This window comes from Macaca fascicularis, chromosome 3 (assembly GCF_037993035.2).
Source record: "Macaca fascicularis isolate 582-1 chromosome 3, T2T-MFA8v1.1".
NCBI lineage: Eukaryota > Metazoa > Chordata > Mammalia > Primates > Cercopithecidae > Macaca > Macaca fascicularis.
In genome coordinates this window covers 199,396,415-199,418,896 of record NC_088377.1, presented here as the reverse complement: position 1 = coordinate 199,418,896, position 22,482 = coordinate 199,396,415, and the positions used below count along the sequence as shown (strand labels likewise).

At 51.3% G+C, this 22,482-nt stretch overlaps 1 protein-coding gene across 10 annotated transcripts in view; it reads left to right on the top strand.

The window, feature by feature from the left end:
* The window catches only part of PTPRN2 (protein tyrosine phosphatase receptor type N2), a 1,017,982-nt gene that overhangs the window by 439,069 nt on the left and 556,431 nt on the right, over positions 1-22,482 (top strand). For 9 of the 10 annotated variants that reach the window (XM_045387364.2, XM_045387363.2, XM_045387362.2 and 6 more), the window contains one exon: positions 11,474-11,560. The exons of the other annotated variant lie outside the window; for it this stretch is intronic. In XM_045387364.2, the coding sequence (XP_045243299.2) occupies positions 11,474-11,560 (87 nt within the window). The remainder of the gene's footprint in view (positions 1-11,473; positions 11,561-22,482) is intronic. 10 annotated transcript variants of the gene reach the window in all.

Here is a 22,482-nt window from a genome sequence, read left to right as displayed (position 1 = left end):
TGAGGCCTCCCACCAGCCCCGATTCCATGATTCCTCTGGGATCCGACCTCCCCTCCGTGTTCCCTCCACCGTCACCAAGAGGCCCCAGGCTGTGTCGACGGCTCCTGATGGCCCTGCTTCGCGGGAGGCGGCGCGGTGGTGGCTGCCCCGCTCCCGGGGCTGTTTCTGGGGTTTTTTGCTCTGGGCGGTGATGCCCGTGCCGGTGCCCTGGGGACGTCTCCATGTGGCCCCTCCCCAGGTGCATCAGACTCCGCCCAGGGGAAGCAGAGCCAGGGTCTTCAGACCCAGTGCCATGGTTGGGCCTGAGCCACGTCTCGCCAGCCTGGCAGCTCAGTGGGCTCTGTGCCCCACCCGGCTCCCTGCACGGCCAGCTGTCTCCCCTCCTATGGCTCCGTCCGTGCTGTCTCCCCTTCTTCCCTCTTCTCTGCTCCCACCCTGGTCCAGGCCGTCTGAGCCTCTCGCCTCCGCACTGCAGGGCCTTCTCTCTTGCACACCCGCCTAACGGCTCTGTCTTTCTCACCCACCATGCACACTGAACCCAAAGAGGACTCCACAAAACCAAACCTGGCCCCGTCACCCTCTCCTGTTGAAATCTGGCTGTGACTCCACTGCTCCTGAGATACAGACCCCAGCCCTGGCGCGGCCCAGGCTGGCTGGCAGCTCTGCAGGTGCATCCTGGGGACACTCCGCCAGGCCCCTCCCTCCGTCCCCAGCAGCCAGGCTCCCACAGGAGACCCCAGCTCTGCACTTGTCCTGCCCGGAAGGCAGCTTCCTGTTCATGCCTTCTCGCCATTCAGAGATGTCTGTCCACACACCTCTTTCTCAAGTGTCTTTGTCACCAATTTTCCATTATGTGTCTTCAAGACTCTGAGCATCCAGCCAAACCATTGGCCATGGCCCATTAATTTGTAATAATCACACATTTGGCTATTTCTCTCTCCAAGCAAAGTAAACAGCCAGATGTATGGCCCATAGTTCTGTCCGTCGGAGAATTTCCCTTCACTGCTGTCCTTTTAGGGGTGTTCCAGAAAGGGGCAGTAGTGCTGCAGCTGTCCACTAACGTGGGTGCCTGCGTATCATGCAGAACCATCTGGAAGCCAAGCCCAGGTCTGCCTCTGACAGCTGATTTTAGGGAACTCCCCAGGAGACTGTAGGTGCAGGCTGGGAGAGAGAAGGCAGTGCAGCAGGAGTGGGGACCGTCGGCATTGGGGACACTTCTTTATGTGACTTGTGCCTTTAGGGCCTGCTTAGGCCTGGACACGTACCACTTCCATTTGATGACGGAATGCTGCTGTGCACACCCAACTTTCTGGCTTGGTGGGTCAGAAAACATTCAGTTCATGATGAGCAACTCAGGTCCCATGGTAGCTTGGTGGCCCATGTTTAAGCATTCAGTCCCTACTGAAGCCCCATAGTGGGCCAACAGCTGTTTCTCAAAGGCAGTCGTTATCCACAAGGAGGGCAGAGCACTGCCCCAACATCCTAAGGGCCAGTTCACCTAGAGAGGAACCTGCCAAAGGCTCCAGACAACATGCATCTCTGCCTCTGCCCTCTCAGGCACCCTTGGATCTGCTGGGTTGTGTGGCCCAGGAGGCAGAGTAGCCTGCACAGAGCCTGGAGCTGCTGCAGAGCCTTCTCTCATTCTGGGCTCTACTCAAAACCAGCAGCTTTTCAGGCCGCTCCGTAAACCAGCTGGAACAACACATGCAAATGAGAAGTTCAGAGAGGCCTGCTAGAAGTTGTGCCTCTCTGTGTGGCAGATGGGGAGAATCAAACGCAGACTTTGCATCTCTCTCTACACATCATGCAGAGACCACCGGCGCTCTCTGTCCTATTGGAAGCTGACTTAGCATGCTTGGGTCAAATCAGGTTAGAGAACCAGCTCCACCTGGATCAGTACGGGTCTGAGGTCCAGTCAGATTAGAGCCCGTTCTCCCCGGGTCAGCACGGGTCTGAGGTCCAGTCAGGTTAGAGGACCAGCTCCCCCGGGTCAGCACGGGTCTGAGGTCCAGTCAGGTTAGAGCCCGTTCCCCTGGGTCAGCACGGGTCTGAGGTCCAGTCAGGTTAGAGAACCAGCTCCCCCCGGGTCAGCACGGGTCTGAGGTCCAGTCAGGTTAGAGAACCAGCTGCACCTGGATCAGCACGGGTCTGAGGTCCAGTCAGGTTAGAGAACCAGCTGCACCTGGATCAGCACGGGTCTGAGGTCCAGTCAGGTTAGAGAGCCCGTTCCCCCTGGGTCAGCACGGGTCTGAGGTCCAGTCAGGTTAGAGAACTGGCTCCCCCTGGGTCAGCACGGGTCGGAGGTCCAGTAGAGAACCAGCTCCCCTGGGTCAGCACGGGTTCACGGCTCCTATTGGAAGCACTTCCCCATCCTACTTGGCACACTTTTTAAAGGTGATGCTGTGTAGACCTACCGTACCTAGATCTTTAGTTAGCTGCTGGCATTTAAAAGGTGTTTATAGTGAGCAGTACAGTCTCATCCTTATGCTCAAAAATAAGTTATCAGAATACAGTGGTTTTCCTCCAGATTTTCTGCCCGGAAGAGTTGATGGTGTGGACAACCCCACTAGGAGTGGTCCAGGGTTGTCGGTGTGGGTGGGGCGCACGAGCTCCAGGGCTGCATGGTGGGCCGCAGGAGGAAGCTTCAGTTTGGGTGTACAAAGCATCAAAGCCTCCTTTTCCCAGACCCTGACGTTAGACTCCTGCAGGAAGAGAGCGGGCGTGCAGGGGATCCAGGGTGGAGACAGGTGTGGCGTCGGTCACTGTGGTGTCTGTCGGTCACCGTGGCGTCGGTCGCCGTGGTGTCTGTAGGATGGCCCAGATCGGGCGGGTGAAGCTGCAGAAGCACAGAGTGTGGTCAGCAGGAGCGTCGGGGATGATGGGTCCTGTTCTTGGCTTGATTTCATCTGGCCCGCAAGGAAGAGGCAATAACAAGGTTGCCAAAAGGAGACGTGGAGAAATTTCGTGTAATTTCATGTAGACTTCCTTCGGTTTTGTTAAGGAGTATAGGTGGCAACACGTCCCTGGGCTCACCCTGCTTTTCTGGGCACCTACGTTGGAACGTTGCCTGGATGTTTGAGCTTTTCTCCTGGGAGTTTAGTAGTGTAATCTTGGGCAGTGACCAGTTCCTCTAGCCTCGGTTTCTCTTTAAAATGAGGCTGATAATAGTGTGTTCCTCAGGGGTCTGCTGAACGGCAGATCCCACTGCCGTCTGGGGCCTCAGTGTGGCGTCCAGCACAGGAGCTTCCCAGAGTTTTTACTACTCTGAATATTTCCAACCCCTACGTACTTTTCACTAGTCTGATTTTTAGGGGTGACACTCCCGTAGTCATTTCCTGCTCATCTGTCTGCCCGTGCACTCATTTCGGGGAGATGTGGTGCCACACAGAAACCCCTGTGCTGTACCGGGCTGGGAGGACACCGTGGAAGGAGGACACTGTCCTTTCTCACCCCGAGCCTCCCTCCAGCAAGTGCTTGCCGAGGCCTTAGGGCCTCCTGTGTGGTTGATTCAGTAGATTCATAGGAACAGGCTTGTCCAACGTGGTTGAGCTTAGAGACGTCACACACGTGCCGCTGCCCTTCAGAACTGAAACGCTCTAGAGAGAGGAGACACCATCTTTAGCTTTGAAAGTCCTTTCAAAGTCATGCCACTGCCCTCACAGGCACTCCCAGCTCTGACCCTGACCCCATGAAAGGGCTCATGCCTGTTTCTCTTCCACGGCAATATTAGCGTCCAGGTATTGAGGGTGGAAGCCGCCACATGCAGACACAGCTCATCGCACCTGCTGGATCCTCCCACTCGTTTTCAGGATGACGTCCAACTGCCTTCTAAGGAAGTTCAGGCCCGGGAATGACAGACGATGGCCGTGCCTTTAAAGATGAAATAGAAACGGCCGCATGCTCCTTGTGAGCAGTCAGCCCTATCTTGTTCGTCTGCTTTACAGAATGGAGCCACCACTCGTCTGCTTTACAGAGGGGCCATGACGCCCCTGCCTGTCCGGCCGGCACTGTCCCCCTTGCCAGACTGAGGTAGGAACGGGGTGGACTGCACGTCCCGTACACTTTGTGTAACTGGGAACACATTGGCTTGTGGAGGCAGCGGGTTCACAAACACATTCTGGGCTTGTGGACTTCCTCGTTGTCTTCAGGGTGTTGTAGGAATCCTGTGGATGCTTCTGTTGGTTTCCGTATTGGAGTATGGAGGGCAGAGGGCTGGGCCCAGGATTCGTGGTAAAGCCCCTCCCATGTCCTAATACCATCCCCTTGGTTTGAAACATGCTAGAAAAGGAGACTCATGGAATTTGGTAGCAAACTTTGATTGGGAAGTTGGTTTATTCTCTGCGTGGGGCAGTAGGCTTGGAAGAAACAAACTCAGATGACACGTGGCTCCTGCCCTCAATGAGTTTGCAGTTTACGGGGGGAGGCAGGATTAAAATATGAAAGTACTAGAGACCTTTTAAAATAAGTTGTGAGCTGAGTGGTACTGATCAAAGCACAGAGGGAGTTTTAGGGAAAGCCTGAAGAGCAGCAGTTTCTGTCTTCGTCGATTGGAGTGGTGTGGCTGGTCCCGGCCTTCTCCACCTGCCCTTTTCCACCTGCCCTCTTCCTAATGGCTCCAAGGATAGGGAGGCCCAGGGAGGCTGGGGTGCAGGGGGCTGAGGCGAGGCAGGTCAGCGATGGGAGCAGGCAGGCTGGCCCCGTGGAGCCGTCACCGCCAGGCTCAGGCAGAGAGAAAAGCCCAAGCTGCGGGAAGCACAGGAGCTGGGAGGAAGGAACCTGCAGCCACGGGGAAAGAAAGGAAGGGCTTGTCTGGAAGCATTGCAGGAAAGGGAGGAGGGGATCTTCTGGAAGCATCACACTTGCCTGCCAGGAGGGGTGGGCTTGGAGCAGGGAGGCTGGTTGGATTCAGGGCTGGCGTTCCCAGCAGCCTGGGCTGATCTCAGCCAGGGTGGAGCTGAGCTGGCTGTGGTGGGTCATTGCTCTGTCCAGCTGCAGCCTGAGCTCACCTTTGTGGCCCACCCTGGCTCCCTTCCCTGTTGCCTCCCTTCTGGCCCAACATCTGGCCATTCAGGCCTTTTCTGACACCAGTGCCCTTCACAAGCTGTCCAGATGGCCCTGGAGGATGCTTTGGGGCAGGGGCTGAGCTGGGTTACAGCAGACATCCAAAATGTGCAGGAAAAGAGAGGACATCTGGGACCCCTCCCCTTCCAGCAGCCACTCTTGAAAGGAAAATGGCTTGTTTCTCAATTGTAAAATTACACGGAACGCGACCTTGAAAAATCCACTTTAAAGAATATGCCACAGGCTTTCCTTGGAGACAGGGAGCAGAAGGGAGCTTTGCCAGGGACCCAGCAGGAGCCTGGCTCAGCTTTCTCCGTGAGCCACGAGGAGTGCTCCGCTGAAGCAGAGATGGGACGAAGACTGGGCCGCTGCCTTGGATGTGGGGAGTGGCCACGTGTCACGGTGCTTTCACACTAATCACCTTATTTCATCTTCCCAATTTCTTGTGATAAAATATATAGAACATAAAATGTACTGTCTTACCCATGTTTAAGCATAGAATTCAGCAGCATTAAGAACATTTGTGATGTTGTGCCGCCATCACCACTGTCCATCCCCAGAGCTCTTTTCATCCTGTAAAACTGAAGTTCCGTCCCCATTAAACACTACCCTACCCCAGCCCCCCGCACCCTTCACGCTACTTTCTTTCTCTATGAATTTGAGGATTCTAGGAACCTCACATGGGTAGACAGACAGGATTTGTCCTTTTATGCCCAGGTTATTTCAGTTAGCATCATGTTTCAGGGTTCACCCATGTTGTCACATGTGTCTGAATTTCTTCCTGTTCAGGGCTGAATAATATTCTACTTTTGGTGCGGGCCACGCTTTGCTCCTCCTTTTGTTCGTCAGTAGGCCCTTCGGTTGCCCCCATGCTTTAGTGATTGAGAATAATGCTGCTGTGAACGTGAGGCACTAACATCTCTTTGAGACCCTGTTTTCAATTCTTTTGGGTAAAGTAGTCTCCCCCTTATTTAAGGGGGACACATTCCAGGACCCCCAGTGGATGCTTGAAACTTCAGATAGTGGAGAACCCTATATAAACTACAGTTTTTCCTATACATACATACTTATGATAAAGCTTAATTTATAAATTAGTATGAGATTAACAATAATAACTAGTGATAAAATGGAACAATTATAACAATTTACTGTAATAGAAGTTGTGTAAATGTGGTCTCTGCCTTTCACATATCTTCTCGTACTGTACCTCAGATACCTGAAACCACAGAAAACAAACTGCAGCTAACGGGGGACGCTGTAGATACCAAGGAGTGGAGTTAATAAAAGTGCGATTCTATTGTTCATTTTTTGAGGAGTCTCCATACTCGTCCACACTCAATATACCATGTGACATTCTCACCAACAAGGCACAGGAGTTCCAATTTAGCCACATCTTTGCCACCATTTATTATTTTCTGGGTCTTTTTCTTCTTACAGTGGCCATCCTGATAGGTATGAGGTGGTATCACATTGTAGTTTTGATTTGTGTTTTCCTAATGATTAGTGATGTTGAGCATCTTTTCATGTGCTTTTGGCCATTTGTATATTTTCTTTAGAGGAATGTCCATTCAAGTCCTTTGACCATTTTTAAATGGTATTGTTTGTATTTTTGTTATTGAGTTTTAAGAGTACTCTATACACTTTAGGTACATTATGAGGTTTCTTAAATAGTGATGTAAATATTTTACTTTCCTTTAATAGTCAAAATTGGAACTTTTACATTAAACTAAAAATGTAGCAATAATACACTTACAGTGCTATCTCTTATATTAAAAGCAGACATTGGCCACCTGTGGTGGCTGATGCCTATAATTTCAGTGCTTTGGGAGACCAAGGTGGTGGATTTCTTGAGCCCGGGAGCTTGAGACCAGCCTGGGCAACATGGCAAAACCCCATCTCTACAAAAAATAGAAAAATTAGCAAGGCATGCTGGCATGAACTTGTAGTGTCAGCTAATGGGAAGGCTGAGGTGGGAGGATCACCTGAGCCTGGGAAGGTCGAGGCTGCAGTGAGCAATGATCATGCCACGGCACTCCAGCCTGGGCGACAAAAAAAGAAGACATTACTGACATGCTTGAAAACAAAGACTGTCATGTTTATGCTTACAGTTAATGCAAATAGATATCCCTGGTTGTGTACTATAGAAATAGTCCTTAAAATATCTGTGGAATATCATATTTTGCTAACATCTGTCTTTTGATTGGAGAATTTAACCTATTTACATTTAAAGTAATTAATGATGAGGAAGGACTTCTGTCATTTTAATATTTGTTTTCTATGTGCATTATGGATTTTTTGCCACTCATTTTCTGCATTACTATCTTCTTTTGTGTTTAGTAGATTTTTAAAAATTAAATGCCTAAATTCCTTTATCTCTTTTTATACATATTTTATAGCTATTTTCTTTGTATTTATCACAGAGGATTAGATTTAACATCTGAAAATTACAACACTAACTTGAATTTATACTAGCTTGACTTCAATAACATACAAAAATTTTGCTCCTTTACAGCTATTTACCCACCCTTTTTGGCTATTGATATCACAAAATTGCATCCTTATACATTGCATGTCCCAGGTTATAAACTAATAATTGTTTAAAATTTATTCATTTCTTAAATTATGTAGAAAAGAAACTGTGGAGTTACAAACCAAAGTTATAATAATACTAGTTTTATCTAGTAATAGTTTTTAAGGTATATACTAGTCTCTTAAATCACATAGAGAACTAAAAGGAGTTACAAACTACTGTTACAGTAACACTATCTTTTATAATTCACCATATATTTGCCTTTATTGAGATTGTAATTTTTTATATGGCTTTGAGTTATTGTCCAGTGTCCTTTTATTTCATCCTGCAGGTCTCCTTGGAATATTTCTTGCAGGGCAGGTCTAGTGATAACAAACTCTCTCAGCTTTGGTTTATCTAAGAAAATGTCTTAATTTCTTCTTCACTTCTGAAGTGCAATTTTGTTGGATATATGATTCTTATTTCACAGGGTTTTGTTTTTTTTTTTCTGTAGCACTTGGAATATATTTGTTCACTGCTTTCTGTTCTGCAAAGTTTCTGCTGATAATATTTGGAAACCCTGGTGTGTGATGAACTGCTTCTTTCTTGCTGCTTTCAAATGTAAGAGGAGGATTCTCCATTTGTCCTTGTCTTTTAAAAATTTAGTTAAGGCCGGGCGCGGTGGCTCAAGCCTGTAATCCCAGCACTTTGGGAGGCCGAGATGGGCAGATCATGAGGTCAGGAGATCGAGACCATCCTGGCTAACACGGTGAAACCCCCGTTCTCTACTAAAAAATACAAAAAAACTATCCGGGTGAGGTGGCCGGCGCCTGTAGTCCCAGCTACTCGGGAGGCTGAGGCAGGGGAATGACGTAAACCTGGGAGGCGGAGCTTGCAGTGAGCTGAGATCACGCCACTGCACTCCAGCCTGGGAGTGCAAGACTCTGTCTCAAAAAAAAAAAAAATAGTTAAAATGTGTCTCTTTGAGTTAATTTTACTTGGAGTTCATTGAGCTTCTCAGATGTTTATATCCACGTCTTTCATCAAACTTGGGAAGTTTTCAGGTATTGTTCTTCAAGTATTTTCTCTGCCCCTTTCTCTTTTTTTTCCTTCTTGGCACAATTTCCTCTCACAATTCATATACTGGTTCTCTTGGTGGTGTCCCACATGTCGCTTAGGATTTTGTCACTTTTCTTCAATCTTTTTTTCTTTTTATTTCTTAGACTCAATAATTTCCATTGTCCTATCTTCAAGTTCACTGATTCTTTATTTTTTTTTTTACTTTTTTACATCTTTCTTTAGTTCTTCAAGCATTTTTATGACAATTGTTTCAAAGTCTTTGCCTAGTACATCTGCCATCAGGTCTTTTTTTAGAGACAATTATTGTTGACTTACCTTTTTCCTTTGAATGGGCTGTAGTTTCTTGTTTCTTTATATGCTTTGCAATTTTTGTTGAAAACTCGAAATTTTAATCTAACTCTGGGAATCAGATTGTCTTTCCATAGATTTGCTATTTTTTGTTTGTCTTTCTTTTAAATTTGTTGTAGGCTGTCTCTGTGCCAAGGATCAGCCTGAGGTATAAACTTATGGTCTTGTCTGAGCCTTTCCCTGAGCTTGTGTGATGACTTTCTAATTTTCCCTGTATATTCAGTTACTTTTGAATATTCTTGTCTTTAATTTCCGGCTCCCAAAAGCGGAAAAAGAGAAAAATGAAGGTGGAAAAAATGGGTATTAGCATTTTAAATCCCCTGTAAGTCACTTTGGCCAGAGGGGGAGGAGCAGCAACAACGAGGAGGTGGCCAAACAATGGTGCCTTCCTCCTTGCCTGCACCTCTGTGATGAGAAGCAGCAATCAGCAGTGAGATTACAGATTCCCAATATTTGGAGGACAACATCTGTATTGCCTGTTTTGGCTCCTGCCAGTGTGTGCAGGCTGCTCCAGGAACATGTGCACAGCTACCTGCCATAGGGCTGGAGGTGAGGTAGGGGTAGCTCCTACTGTGATGAAAGCTGACATTGACGCAAGGTGTATCCAGACCTTCCCCTAGAAGTTGGAGGCCTTCATTAGGCTTCAGAGTTCAAGGATCGGTTACATCAGACAGATCCTGCTAGCACAATGTTGTCAGGTGGGAGACGGATTCCTGGTGCTTCCTACTCACCATCTTCCCAAAAGTCATTCCCGCTTTACTTCAGTTTTACAGAAACTTTGTAAATTGAGTGGGGTTCATTTAATAGTTTACATTTTAGTGATTTTAAAACTGTTGGACTTTTTGCTGTTTTTGACATTTTTGTGTTCATTCATTCATGCAGTTAATGCCAAGGTAGAATCTGCTTATGGAGTGAGAACTTGTGCCCATGTGCAGGGAGAAGTGCGTGGTGCAGTAGCCAAAGCCTACCCAGATGCTCTGTGACTTCACCTCCTCACCATGGGGCACCGCGGCCCCCTCGCCTTCTCTGCTCACTGTCTGCTCCCCTGTTTCCAGCTCCCTCGCCTCTGTTCAAACAGGGCCCCACTGGACAGTCCTCCTACAGCCCACTTTACAAGACAGTCTCTCCTCTGTGCCCTTCCCTCCCCAGCCCTGCACGCCACTTCTCTACCCAGCTGTCTCCCCCAGAGAACTCACTGTCAGCCGACAGGAGCTAGTCTGCCTGGGCTGCTGGCACACACTTCCAGAGTGGGAAATCCATCTTCTCCCCGTCCCGGAGGCTGGAAGTCCAAGACCCAGGTGTGGGCAGGGCTGGTTCCCCCGAGGCTGAGGAGGGTCTACTCCCGGCCTCGCCCCTCCTGCCACTGGCCTGAGAGGACCTCGGCTTGTCGGGCTTTTCTCCCCGTGTCTTCATGCTGCCCTGTGCTGTGTGTGTTTGTTTCTGAGTCTGAACCCGCCTTTCATATGGACACCAGTGATATTGGCTTAGGGTTCACCCTATTGACCCCAGCTTAACTGAATCTACGATGGCCCTATTTCCAAATCAGTTCACATTTGGGCTTTAGGGTTTCAACATATGAATTTTTAGGTGACATAATTCAACCCATGGTAGTATGATTGATTTCTACAGCATCTCTAGAACGTGGACCCCTTGAGAGCAGGGCTGGTCTTGCTGTTCATTGCTGCATTAGGAAGCAGCTCCTGGCGCCCTGCTGGCATCCTGCATGCTCACTGGATGAGGAATGCAGGCGTTTCGGTCTGCTGGGGTGAAAGCCTTTGCAGTACAACATGCTTTTACGTAACAGTGTAACTTAATACTCCGTTAAAGTGGTACTAACAGGATTTCACAGGCAACTCGTGACTTTGAACCTGAATGCTAGCCTTCAGGATGAGCCATCAAGCTGCAAACCACCCTGGTGATGCTCGTGCCTCTTGACAGAACAGGTCCCCAGCCAGGCGGCCTTGGGGGGAGTCTGTGGCCACAATGGCTTCCATGAGTGCCCCCGCCCGCTGCCCTGAGTTGCTGCCAGTGGGCTGGCTGCCTGGTTTCCACGCTTACCCTTCCACTGGGTAGTTAAATCGCCCCTCATTGGGTCCTGGTTCACATCAGAGCCCATTAAAAACAGGTGCTTTCTCCATGGATCTGCCCCGTCTTCAGTCAGAGTCCCAGCATTCGCCGCACCTGTCCGTCTCTTTGCCCTTCTCCCCTTTATTGTATTTTTACTGAAGGCCGAGAGGAGCCAGTCTCCGCAAGGTCAGACACTTGCACTTCCCACAGCCCCGTCTGCACTGCACTGTTTGTCTGGTTGCTTGAAACTCAGGTGACCCCTCGTGCCTGAGGGGGCAGCTGACCCCAGGCCAGGAGAGCAGGGTGTGTGTGGGGACCAGGGAGCGGGGCTGTGGGGCCACGGGGCTTTAGTTCTCCAGGACTGCTGGCTCTGTGGTGACTGCTCCCCATCCCTGCTATCGTCTGCAGCCCCCTGCGCCCCGAGGAAGGAAGGCAGCTGGTGGAGGACGTCGCCCGCCTCCTGCAGATGCCCAGCAGCGCATTCGCCGACGTGGAGTAAGTCCGGGGCCCTGGGTTCCTGTTTGGCTCCTGTTGCTCGGACGCAGAGACTGGATGGGAGGGAAGGAGCTGCGAGCCCGTGGCTCTTGTTGATTACACGAGGGAACCTGTTTAGAGAAGTGAAAAGGTGATTTCAGCAGCTTTGTTAAGGTATTTAGAGGCAGTGGAAACCAGTGTTTAAGGGGAAGGATGAAAATCTCCTGAAGGACATTGTCGCTGCAGTCAAGTGTCAAACCTGTGGTGCTGGAACCACCCAAGGCTCTAGAACATTCTGCACATGCCCTGTGCCAATGTGTGGGAGCCTCTGGATGGCCCACCCCAGAGAACGCTGCGGCCGCATTCATGAGCACCTGCTGTGGACACGGCCCTGTCCCTGGCTGTCAGGAAAACGTGCTTCCCTGCGGAGACCTGGCTTTGGATCCCGAGCCTCTGCAGCTCCCACAGCAGGCGTGGCCCTGGTCTCAGCGTGACCTGGTTTAGAGAGTTGTGGGCACGAGGCATGCGGGGCTGGCGTGTGAGTACACACAGGGGCAGCCTCTTTCCTGTCTCACGACAAGTGCTTGAGGAGGAGCCATGTGTGCGTATGTGAATCTTGGAGCAGAGATGGCTGAGTGCAGAAGCTGCAGGAGCTCCCACAGGGCACAGCCGGGTATGAAGAGAAGGTCAGAAAGAAGAGGGAGGGTAGAGTGACATCCACGGAGGACCTGAGACAAGAGGCCCGCCCAGGCTATGTGCCCACCTGCCTGTAGATCGAGGGGTGCCTGCCTACACATGTTGTTCACTCACTGACTCTTCACACAGGGGTGACGTCATTCCCTCACTGCCCATTCACACAGGGGTGATGTCATTCCCTCACTGACTCATCACACAGGGATGACATCATTCACTCACTGTCTCTTTCACACAGGGTGATGTCATCACTCACACTCTTCACACAAGAGTGACGTCATTAACTCATTGACTTGTCAGACAGGGGTGATGTCATTCACTCACTGGCTCTTTCACACAGGGGTGACGTTCACTCCCTGGGTCCTTCACACAGGGGTGACGTCATTCACTCACTGACTCTTTCACACAGGGGTGATGTCATTCACTGTCTGTTTCATACAGGGTGACGTCATTCACTCACTATTCACACAAGGGTGATGTCATTTACTCACTGGGCCCTTCACACAAGGGTTGACGTCATTCATTCACTGACTCTTCACATGGGGATGACATCAATCACTCACTGGCTTCATCACACAAGGGTGATGTCATTCACTCACTGGCTCCTTCACACAGTGGTGACATCATTCACTAACTGACTCTTCACACAGTGGTGACATCATTCACTGACTCTTCACACAGGGGGTGACATCACTCACTGACTCTTCACACAGGGGTGACGTCATTCACTCACTCTTCATATAGGGATGACGTCATTCACTTACTGGCTCTTCACACAGGGTGACGTCATTCACTCACTCTTCACACAGGGGTGACATTCATTGACTCTTCACACAGGGGTGATGTCATTCCCTCACTGGCTCCCTCACACAGCATTGACTTCATTCACTCACTGACTCCTTTATACAGGGTGACGTCATTCACTCACTGTCTCCTTCACACAGGGGTGATGTCATTCACTCACTGACTCTTCACACAGGGTGATGTCATTTACTCACTACTTCACACAGGGTGATGTCATTCCCTCACTGACTCCTTCACACAGGGGTGACGTCATTCACTCACTGACTCTTCACACAGGGGTGACGCCATTCACTCACTGACTCTTCACACAGGGGTGACGTCATTCACTCACTGACTCTTCACACAGGGGTGATGTCATTCACTCACTGACTCCTTTATACAGGGTGACGTCATTCACTCACTGTCTCCTTCACACAGGGGTGACGTCATTCACTCACTGTCTCTTCACACAGGGTGATGTCATTCACTCACTGACTCTTCACACAGGGTGATGTCATTTACTCACTACTTCACACAGGGGTGATGTCATTCCCTCACTGACTCCTTCACACAGGGGTGACGTCATTCACTCACTGACTCTTCACACAGGGGTGACGCCATTCACTCACTGACTCTTCACACGGGGTGACGTCATTCACTCACTGACTCTTCACACAGGGGTGATGTCATTCACTCACTGATTCTTCACACAGGGGTGACGTCATTCCCTCACTGACTCCTTCACACAGGGGTGACGTCATTCACTCACTGACTCTTCACACAGGGGTGACGTCATTCACTCACTGATTCTTCACACAGGGGTGATGTCATTCCCTCACTGACTCCTTCACACAGGGGTGACGTCATTCACTCACTGACTCTTCACACAGGGGTGACGTCATTCACTCACTGACTCTTCACACAGGGGTGACGTCATTCACTCACTGATTCTTCACACAGGGGTGATGTCATTCACTCACTGACTCTTCACACAGGGGTGACGTCATTCACTCACTGACTCTTCACACAGGGGTGATGTCATTCCCTCACTGATTCTTCACACAGGGTGACGTCATTCACTCACTCTTCACACAGGGGTGACATTCACTGACTCTTCACACAGGGGTGATGTCATTCCCTCACTGGCTCCCTCACACAGCATTGACTTCATTCACTCACTGACTCCTTTATACAGGGTGACGTCATTCACTCACTGTCTCCTTCACACAGGGGTGATGTCATTCACTCACTGACTCTTCACACAGGGTGATGTCATTTACTCACTACTTCACACAGGGGTGATGTCATTCCCTCACTGACTCCTTCACACAGGGGTGACGTCATTCACTCACTGACTCTTCACACAGGGGTGATGTCATTCACTCACTGATTCTTCACACAGGGGTGATGTCATTCACTCACTGTCTCCTTCACACGGGTGATGTCATTCCCTCACTGACTCCTTCACACAGGGGTGACGTCATTCACTCACTGACTCTTCACACAGGGGTGACGTCATTCACTCACTGATTCTTCACACAGAGTGACGTCATTCACTCACTGCTTCCTTCACACAGGATGACGTCATTCACTGGCTCCCTCACACATGGGTGATGTCATTCACTTGCTGACTCTTCACACAGGGGTGACCTCGTTCACTCACTGACTCTTCACATGGGGATGACATCAATCACTCACTGGCTTCATCACACAGGGGTGATGTCATTCACTCACTGACTCTTCACACAGGGGGTGACATCATTCACTCACTGACTCTTCACACAGGGATGACGTCATTCACTCACAGGCTCCTTCACACAGGGGTGATGTCATTCACTCACTGACTCTTCACACAGGGTGATGTCATTCACTCACTGACTCTTCACACAGGGATGACGTCATTCACTCACAGGCTCCTTCACACAGGGGTGATGTCATTCACTCACTGACTCTTCACACAGGGGTGACGTCATTCACTCACAGACTCCTTCACACAGGGGTGATGTCATTCACTCACTGACTCTTCACACAGGGTTGACTTCATTCACTCACTGACTCTTCACACAGGGTTGACTTCATTCACTCACTGACTCTTCACACAGGGGTGACGTCATTCACTCACTGACTCTTCACACAGGGGTGACGTCATTCACTCACTGACTCTTCACACAGGGGTGACGTCATTCACTCACTGATTCTTCACACAGAGTGACGTCATTCACTCACTGCTTCCTTCACACAGGATGACGTCATTCACTGGCTCCCTCACACATGGGTGATGTCATTCACTTGCTGACTTTTCACACAGGGGTGACCTCGTTCACTCACTGGCCCCTTCACACAGGGGTGACCTTGTTCACTCAGTGGTTCCTCACAGCAGATGCTCACCGGGCACCTGCAGCAACCCAGCCTCACACCAGGAACTGGGCATCACCTTTGAGATGCATGGGCCCTGCCTCAAATCTGCCACTTATCAGGAAAAGACAGAAGAGTGTATGGGTCATTAGCATGGAGGGCACTAGGGGACATGCATGAGAAGCACTCCAGCCAGCCTGGTACCAGAGACTTCTAGAAGTAGAAATCTGAAGGGCACATGGAGGTGTCCCAGAGCGAGATGTGACATGCAACTCCGGACTGCTCACTGCTGCCCACACCATTCCCAGGGCACAGACACAGGCAATGAGCATGTTCAAGGAAATGTCTATGGACAGGAAAGACGTGGAGGGACACGGGGGGCCCCATACAGGCTGGGGGTTTCCTTGAAATAGGGTGGTCCGGTGGGCAGGCCAGATAGGACTGCTCAGCAGGGACAGAGAGGCCATTTAGGGACCCGGTATGTACAGTGAGAGGACCCTATAGGGTGAACACAGGGAGATGGTCTGACTAGAGCTGAGATACAGCAGCTCTGAGGCCACCTGGGGAAGGTGAGGGAGGGAGCCGGTGCCAGGCGGGTGTGGTGGCAATGAGAGCACAGAGATCCTGGTGTGGGGGGGTACTGTTCATGGGGCTATAGTGGGCAAGTGGGCTGCAGAGATCCAGGTGAGAGGTGGCAGGTGCATGGGGCTTTAATTGGCAGCCTTGTGCAGACATCCAGGTGAGCAAAGGGGCATGTACTTGGGCTACAGTGGGCAAGTGGTTTGCAGAGATCCAGGGGAGAGTGGGACCAGGCGCAGGGTGAATGCAGTAGAAGGGGCTATGCTGAGATGCAGGTGTTTAGGGGGCAGGTGTATGGGCCTGCAGTAGGCAGCAGAGGTGCAGAGATCCAGGTGAGAGAGGGGGCAGGTGCACCAGACTGCAGTGGGCAGGGGATGTGCAGGGATCCATGTGTGAGAGGGGGCAGGTGCACCAGGCTGCAGTGGGCAGGGGACTTTCCCAGATCCAAGTGAGAGAGAGGGCAGTTGCATGGGCCTGCTGTGGGCAGGGATCCAAGTGTGAGAGGGGGCAGGTGCAGGGCAGGGGCAGATATCCACATGAGAGAGAGGACATGTTCATGGGCTGCTGTGGGCAGGGGACACGAGGAGATACAGGTGAGGGAAGAGAGCAGGTACAGCGTTGAGTGCAGTGGGTGACCACTGAGTGACTTCTGCCTGGGAGACAGGATTTGAAGAATTGTAGAAAGGCAGCTTCAGGGATGAGAGTAGATCTGAGTGCAAAGTGTGTGTTGACCTGCACAGTGTGACGCCTGCCCATGGAAACACAGGCAGGCGGGGCCTCAGGCAGTCACGCGTTTTCCGTGTGGCTCACCACGGGGAGGGCCTCTGGTTCCCAGAGTGGCCTGGGATGTTGGGGCCCCTGGAGTTCTGGAGGTGGCGGGTGGGCTGGGGCTGCAGCTGTTTCCCACCTGGTAGGAAATACTTCCGTGTTTTAACTTCTGGTGTGACTGAGGTGCTGGAAATGTATGGGGTGGCTTTCAGCACACCAGGGACTTAGGAAGGGAGAGTGTTTGAGGGAGCTTCCTAATGGGTTTGATTGATAGACAGGTTTGTTTCAGGTACCTGGATGACTTCTAAGGGGTGCTGTCCAGGTGACTTAGGGGACAGATCTCGGCAGGTGTAGATGCCATAACCTTAATGTACAGTGGACAGCAAGGTCCCGGTGTCTGATGGGATCAGGAGATGGAGGTAAGGGAAGAGAAGGGGGGCAGCAGCGATGTGGGGCACGTGGCCCCTTAGGTGTATGTGAGAACAGAGACAAGCATGTGTGTTGGCACCACCTTGGTTTCTTGTGAGGTAGCTCCCAGTCAGTGTTTTGGGTTCCTAGGGAAGAAATATTAACTCCAGGGAAACCACACAGGACAGATTTCACAGAAGTTGAAAATAGAAGAAGCTCCCAAGACCCGAAAGAACTGAGATGCTTCCAGGATCTTAAAATGTTCCTCTTTATGCTGAAGGAGAATTAGATAATCTGGTTTTATGGGATCCCAGGGAAGTGACTTTTCCTCTCTGGGCCATAGTTTTATATTTTGAAAATTAGAGGGGTTTGCCTACTTGATCTTTAGTGATTATTCAAGGATTAATCTTGTGAACCTGTGACCTGGGACACTAGTGAAAATCATGTAACAGGCACTCTATCACCTTTGGGGAGCAGGACACAGGTAGTGTGGCAGGGTTATATCCCAAGGGCAGACCCCACAGCAGGTGTCTGTGTGGAGAGGCTCATTTCATCAGCCCCTGGAGACATCCTCTTTATCAGTGTTTTGGGGATTCCCACAGTGGCACATTTTTGAGTAGTGATAAACAGTGACTCAGAAAAGGTGGAAATGGCTTCTTCCAGATGACACAGAAGTGTGTGTGTGTGGAGGCAGGGAGGGAGCTAAGAAAGAAGCTGGAGACAAGGATGGAGGTGATGGTGGAGCTCTGGAGGAAACTAGGCTAGAGCTGGGAGGGAGCAGAGATGGAGGTTGGGATGGAACTTGATAGAGAGGGGGATGAGCTGGGATGGAGCTCAGAAAGGAGCTGGAGATGCCACTTGGAAGGCGTAAGGATAAAAATGAGATAGAGCAGAAATGGAGCTGGGGGAAGCTAGATGGAGCTGAGGATGGGCCTGGATGTGGAGATGGGATGGAGCTGGGGATAGAGTGCTGTGGAGCTGGGATGGAGCTGGATGGAGCTGGGGATAGACCTGGAGCTGGATAGAGTGGATGGAGCTGCAATGGAGCTGGATGGGGCTGCATGAAGTAAGATGGAGCTAGGATGGAAACTGATGGAGGTAGGGACAGAGCAGGGCATGCATGTGGATGGAGATGGATAGAGATGGGATGGATCTGTGGATGGAGATGAGATGGATGGAGCTGGATGGAGCTCCATGGTCTGGGATAGAGTTTATGAATCTGGATGAAAGTCTATGGAGCTTGGTTCAGCTTGGGATGGAGCTGGGATGGAGTAGGAATGGAGCTGGATAGAGGTTCATGGAGCTGGGGATGAAGCCTTGGGTGTACCTGGGGTAGAGCTGGAATGGAATTTGATGTAGCTGAGTGGAGGTGGGATGGAGCTGGGATGAGAGTGAAGCTAGGATGAGTTTGATGGAGCTTAGTGGAGTTGGGATGGAGCTGAGGGTGGAGCTGGGATTGAGTTTGATGGAACTGAGTGGAGTTGAGATAAAGCTGAGGGTGGAACTGGGATGGAGTTATCATGGAGCTGAGGGTGGAACTGAGGATGGAGCTGTGATTGGTGCTGGATGGAGCTGGGATGGATTTGGGGATGGAGCTGGGATGGATTTTGGGATGGAGCTGGGATGGATTTGGGGATGGAGCTGGGATGGATTTCGGGATGGAGCTGGGATGGATTTTGGGATGGAGCTGGGATGGATTTGGGGATGCAGCTGGGATGGATTTGGGGATGCAGCTGGGATGGACTTGGGGATGGAGCTGGGATGGATTTGGGGATGGAGCTGGGATGGGTTTTGGGATGGAGCTGGATGGAGCTGGGGATAGAGTGCTGTGGAGATGGGATGGAGCTGGATGCAGCTGGGGATAGAGTACTGTGGAGCTGGGATGGAGCTGGATGGAGCTGGGGATAGAGTGCTGTGGAGATGGGATGGAGCTGGATGGAGCTGGGGATAGACCTGGAGCTGGATAGAGCTGGATGGAGCTGCAGTGGAGCTGGATGGGGCTGCATGAAGTAAGATGGAGCTAGGATGGAAACTGATGGAGGTAGGGACAGAGCAGGGCATGCATGTGGATGGAGATGGATAGAGCTGGGATGGATCTGTGGATGGAGATGAGATGGATGGAGCTGGATGGAGCTCCATGGTCTGGGATAGAGTTTATGAATCTGGATGAAAGTCTATGGAGCTTGGTTCAGCTTGGGATGGAGCTGGGATGGAGTAGGAATGGAGCTGGATAGAGGTTCATGGAGCTGGGGATGAAGCCTTGGGTGTACCTGGGGTAGAGCTGGAATGGAATTTGATGTAGCTGAGTGGAGGTGGGATGGAGCTGGGATGAGAGTGAAGCTAGGATGAGTTTGATGGAGCTTAGTGGAGTTGGGATGGAGCTGAGGGTGGAGCTGGGATTGAGTTTGATGGAACTGAGTGGAGTTGAGATAAAGCTGAGGGTGGAACTGGGATGGAGTTATCATGGAGCTGAGGGTGGAACTGGGATGGAGTTATCATGGAGCTGAGGGTGGAACTGAGGATGGGGCTGTGGTTGGTGCTGGATGGAGCTGGGATGGATTTTGGGATGGAGCTGGGATGGATTTTGGGATGGAGCTGGGATGGATTTCGGGATGGAGCTGGGATGGATTTCGGGATGGAGCTGGGATGGTTGTGATCATGGGTGGTTGCTGGCTCTTCCTCAAGCTCTCCTCCACTGCTGACAAGGCCTCCATCCATCCTCTTCTCACTCTCTCTTCTCCCTTCTGTTCTCCTCTTTCTGTCCCTGTCTAGGTGAGCCCTGTAGTCTTCATCTCCTCTTTCATTTTGTGAGGGGCCCTGCTGCTGATCTTGGTGTCTTACTATTTCCTTATCTATGACTTTTTTATCCATTCACAAATCCCTGATTTTCACAGCAGTAGCTTTGCTCTTCAGTCGTGTTGATCCTGATGTGTCTTCCAGGGCCTTTCTTGGGAGTCTCTGAGCCTGAGATTCACCTGACCTCCACTGTCTTCATCCTGGCCTTCCTCAGGCCTCCTGATGCCTCAGACTGCTCCGAGGAGGGCGTAGTGAGGAAGCACAGAAAAGAAATCTCAGGGAGAGATGCCCTGATGCTCCATTGCCTTAAATCTGTCTCTAGGCTGGGCACAGTGGCTCACGCCTGTAATCCCAGCACTTTGGGAGACTAAGGCGGGTGGATCATGAGTTCAGGAGTTCAGGACCAGCCTGGCCAAGATGGTGAAACCCCAGCTCTACTAAAAATACAAAAATTAGCCAGGCGTGGTGGCAGGTGCCTGTAATCCCAGCTACTTGGGAGGTTGAGGCAGAGAATTGCTTGAACCTGGGAGGCAGAGCTTGCAGTGAGCTGAGATAGCACCACTACACTCCAGCCTGGGCGACAGAGCAAGACTCCATCTTTAAAAAAAAAAAATCTGTCTAAAGGCTGTTAACCATTATGGGCTGAGTGGGACAATCTAACTGCATGGGCGTTACAAAGAGCAGTGTGCTGTGACCCCCGACACCGTTGATGTCCATCACATCAAGTGGGGGGCATGCAGTGACCTGGCACAGAGCAGGACACGTAAGAAGGGGAACACTCATCCCTGTCCCTGAGCTGTTTGAAACCTGGGTCATGAGACAAACAAGTTGGACAGTGCTAGAGAAGGTTCCAGAACTGCCAATGACCTCAGACATTCCGAGTACATCTCAGGCTAGGGAAGTGAGGCTGGAGAGGAGGGGAATCTCCCGGGGTCCAGAGAGTGGGCCCTGCCTTGGACATCGCCGCTCCCTGGGCACAGCAGTGTTAGTCCAGAAAGTGCAGTTTTCCTGATGGTCTTTGAGTCTCACCTGTGTGCACAGCTTTTCACGTTCTTTTCCTACTGCTGTTATTTTAAGGATTTACCTCTTACTTTGAATTGGAAGGAACCACCTGCCATCAAGTGTCCTGAATGGTTCAAATTGCATTCCTTTCCACGAAGGATTCCATCCCAGGCCTGTATCTTTGGCACTATCCCTCCAGGAATATGGCCCCCAGGAAGGCACCTGGGTTTAGGACTCGGGAGCTCACCCTGGGCCCAGGCCACATGCACAGGAAGGATGCGGCCAAAAGTAGTGAATGGGAGCCTCACACTGACTGCAGCTGATGACCACAGGCCCTTTGTTCTAGGTGCTCACACCTGCTTGTTCTGTCAGATAGAGATAGGTGCGTGTCTGGACACCCAGGCCTTACTGGGTCCTACTGATGACTTATTTCACAAGGAGGGGTTCCCCATGCACTGATACCCCAGCTCCTGTCCCGTCAGGCTCCCTGTCTAGGACTCAGCTCTGATGCCGCTGAGGAGCACGAGGTACCGTCCTGGGGGCGTGTCCTCCCGGGTCTGCAGTGCCTTCCCTGCACCGTGGTCCCCAGCACATTGGCCGTGTGCTGTCTTTCTCCCCAGACCATCAGCTCCTCAGTGCCTGTCTGTGTCCTGAACAATGCAATGAGTCCTTGAACAACAAAGGCCTCATCCCTCCAACACCCGCAAAGCTGCGGGCCCATCCCACACCCCCTCCTGCCTCTCTCCATATATCAAATACATGGGGCATGCTCTGTGGTTCTGCAGCCCTGGGAAACTCACCTGTTGCTGCCAAGGCCCCCAATACTGATGAACGCGTGGATGTGTGGAGGTGTGGATGCCTCCTTAGTTAAAAGTGAGATTGTCATCGGGGACATCTGGGGGTCATGGAGAAGCAGCAGCCTGGATACTGTGAGAGGCGAATCTGTGCCGAGCAGGGTGGCCTGGAGCCATGGGAGGGAGGAGGCTATCGCACCGACACATAACTGAGATAATCGGGCAGAGGGCAGGCGTCACAAGAGGTGGCTTTGGAATAAAACGTCCTCGGGCCAGCTCAGGACGCGTGCACTGAGTTTACTGTATTTTCCTCTGGCAAAGCCCTTCTGTGGTGGCTGTCCACACACAGAAGGCCGTGGCTCAGCCGCACAGGGGCTCAGTGTTTTCTGAAGGTTCCCTCCCGGCCACCCTGCTGCCGATGGCTGCCACGCACAGTTAGCGTCATGGCTCCAGGGTGAAGGCGTGGGCTAGGGGCTGCCTGGCATCTGGGCTCCGTGCCTGCCACATGGGTCCAGTTTGTGATCTGGGGCTTGGGAGAGGAACCACCTCATCCTCAGGATAGGAGAGGGGCCACAGGGTCAGCTGCAAGCTCTGTAGCTGCTCAGTGTGAGCGGATACTGGGACCTCAGGGCCCACCGTGGTGTAGTGACGGGCAGAGGTGGGCCTGCCTCTGCTCACTGCTTTGGCATCTCTGCCCACCCCAGTAACATCCCCTGGGACAGAGTGGGCCAGAATGAAGCATGGAGGAGCGGTTGGCCCCGTGGC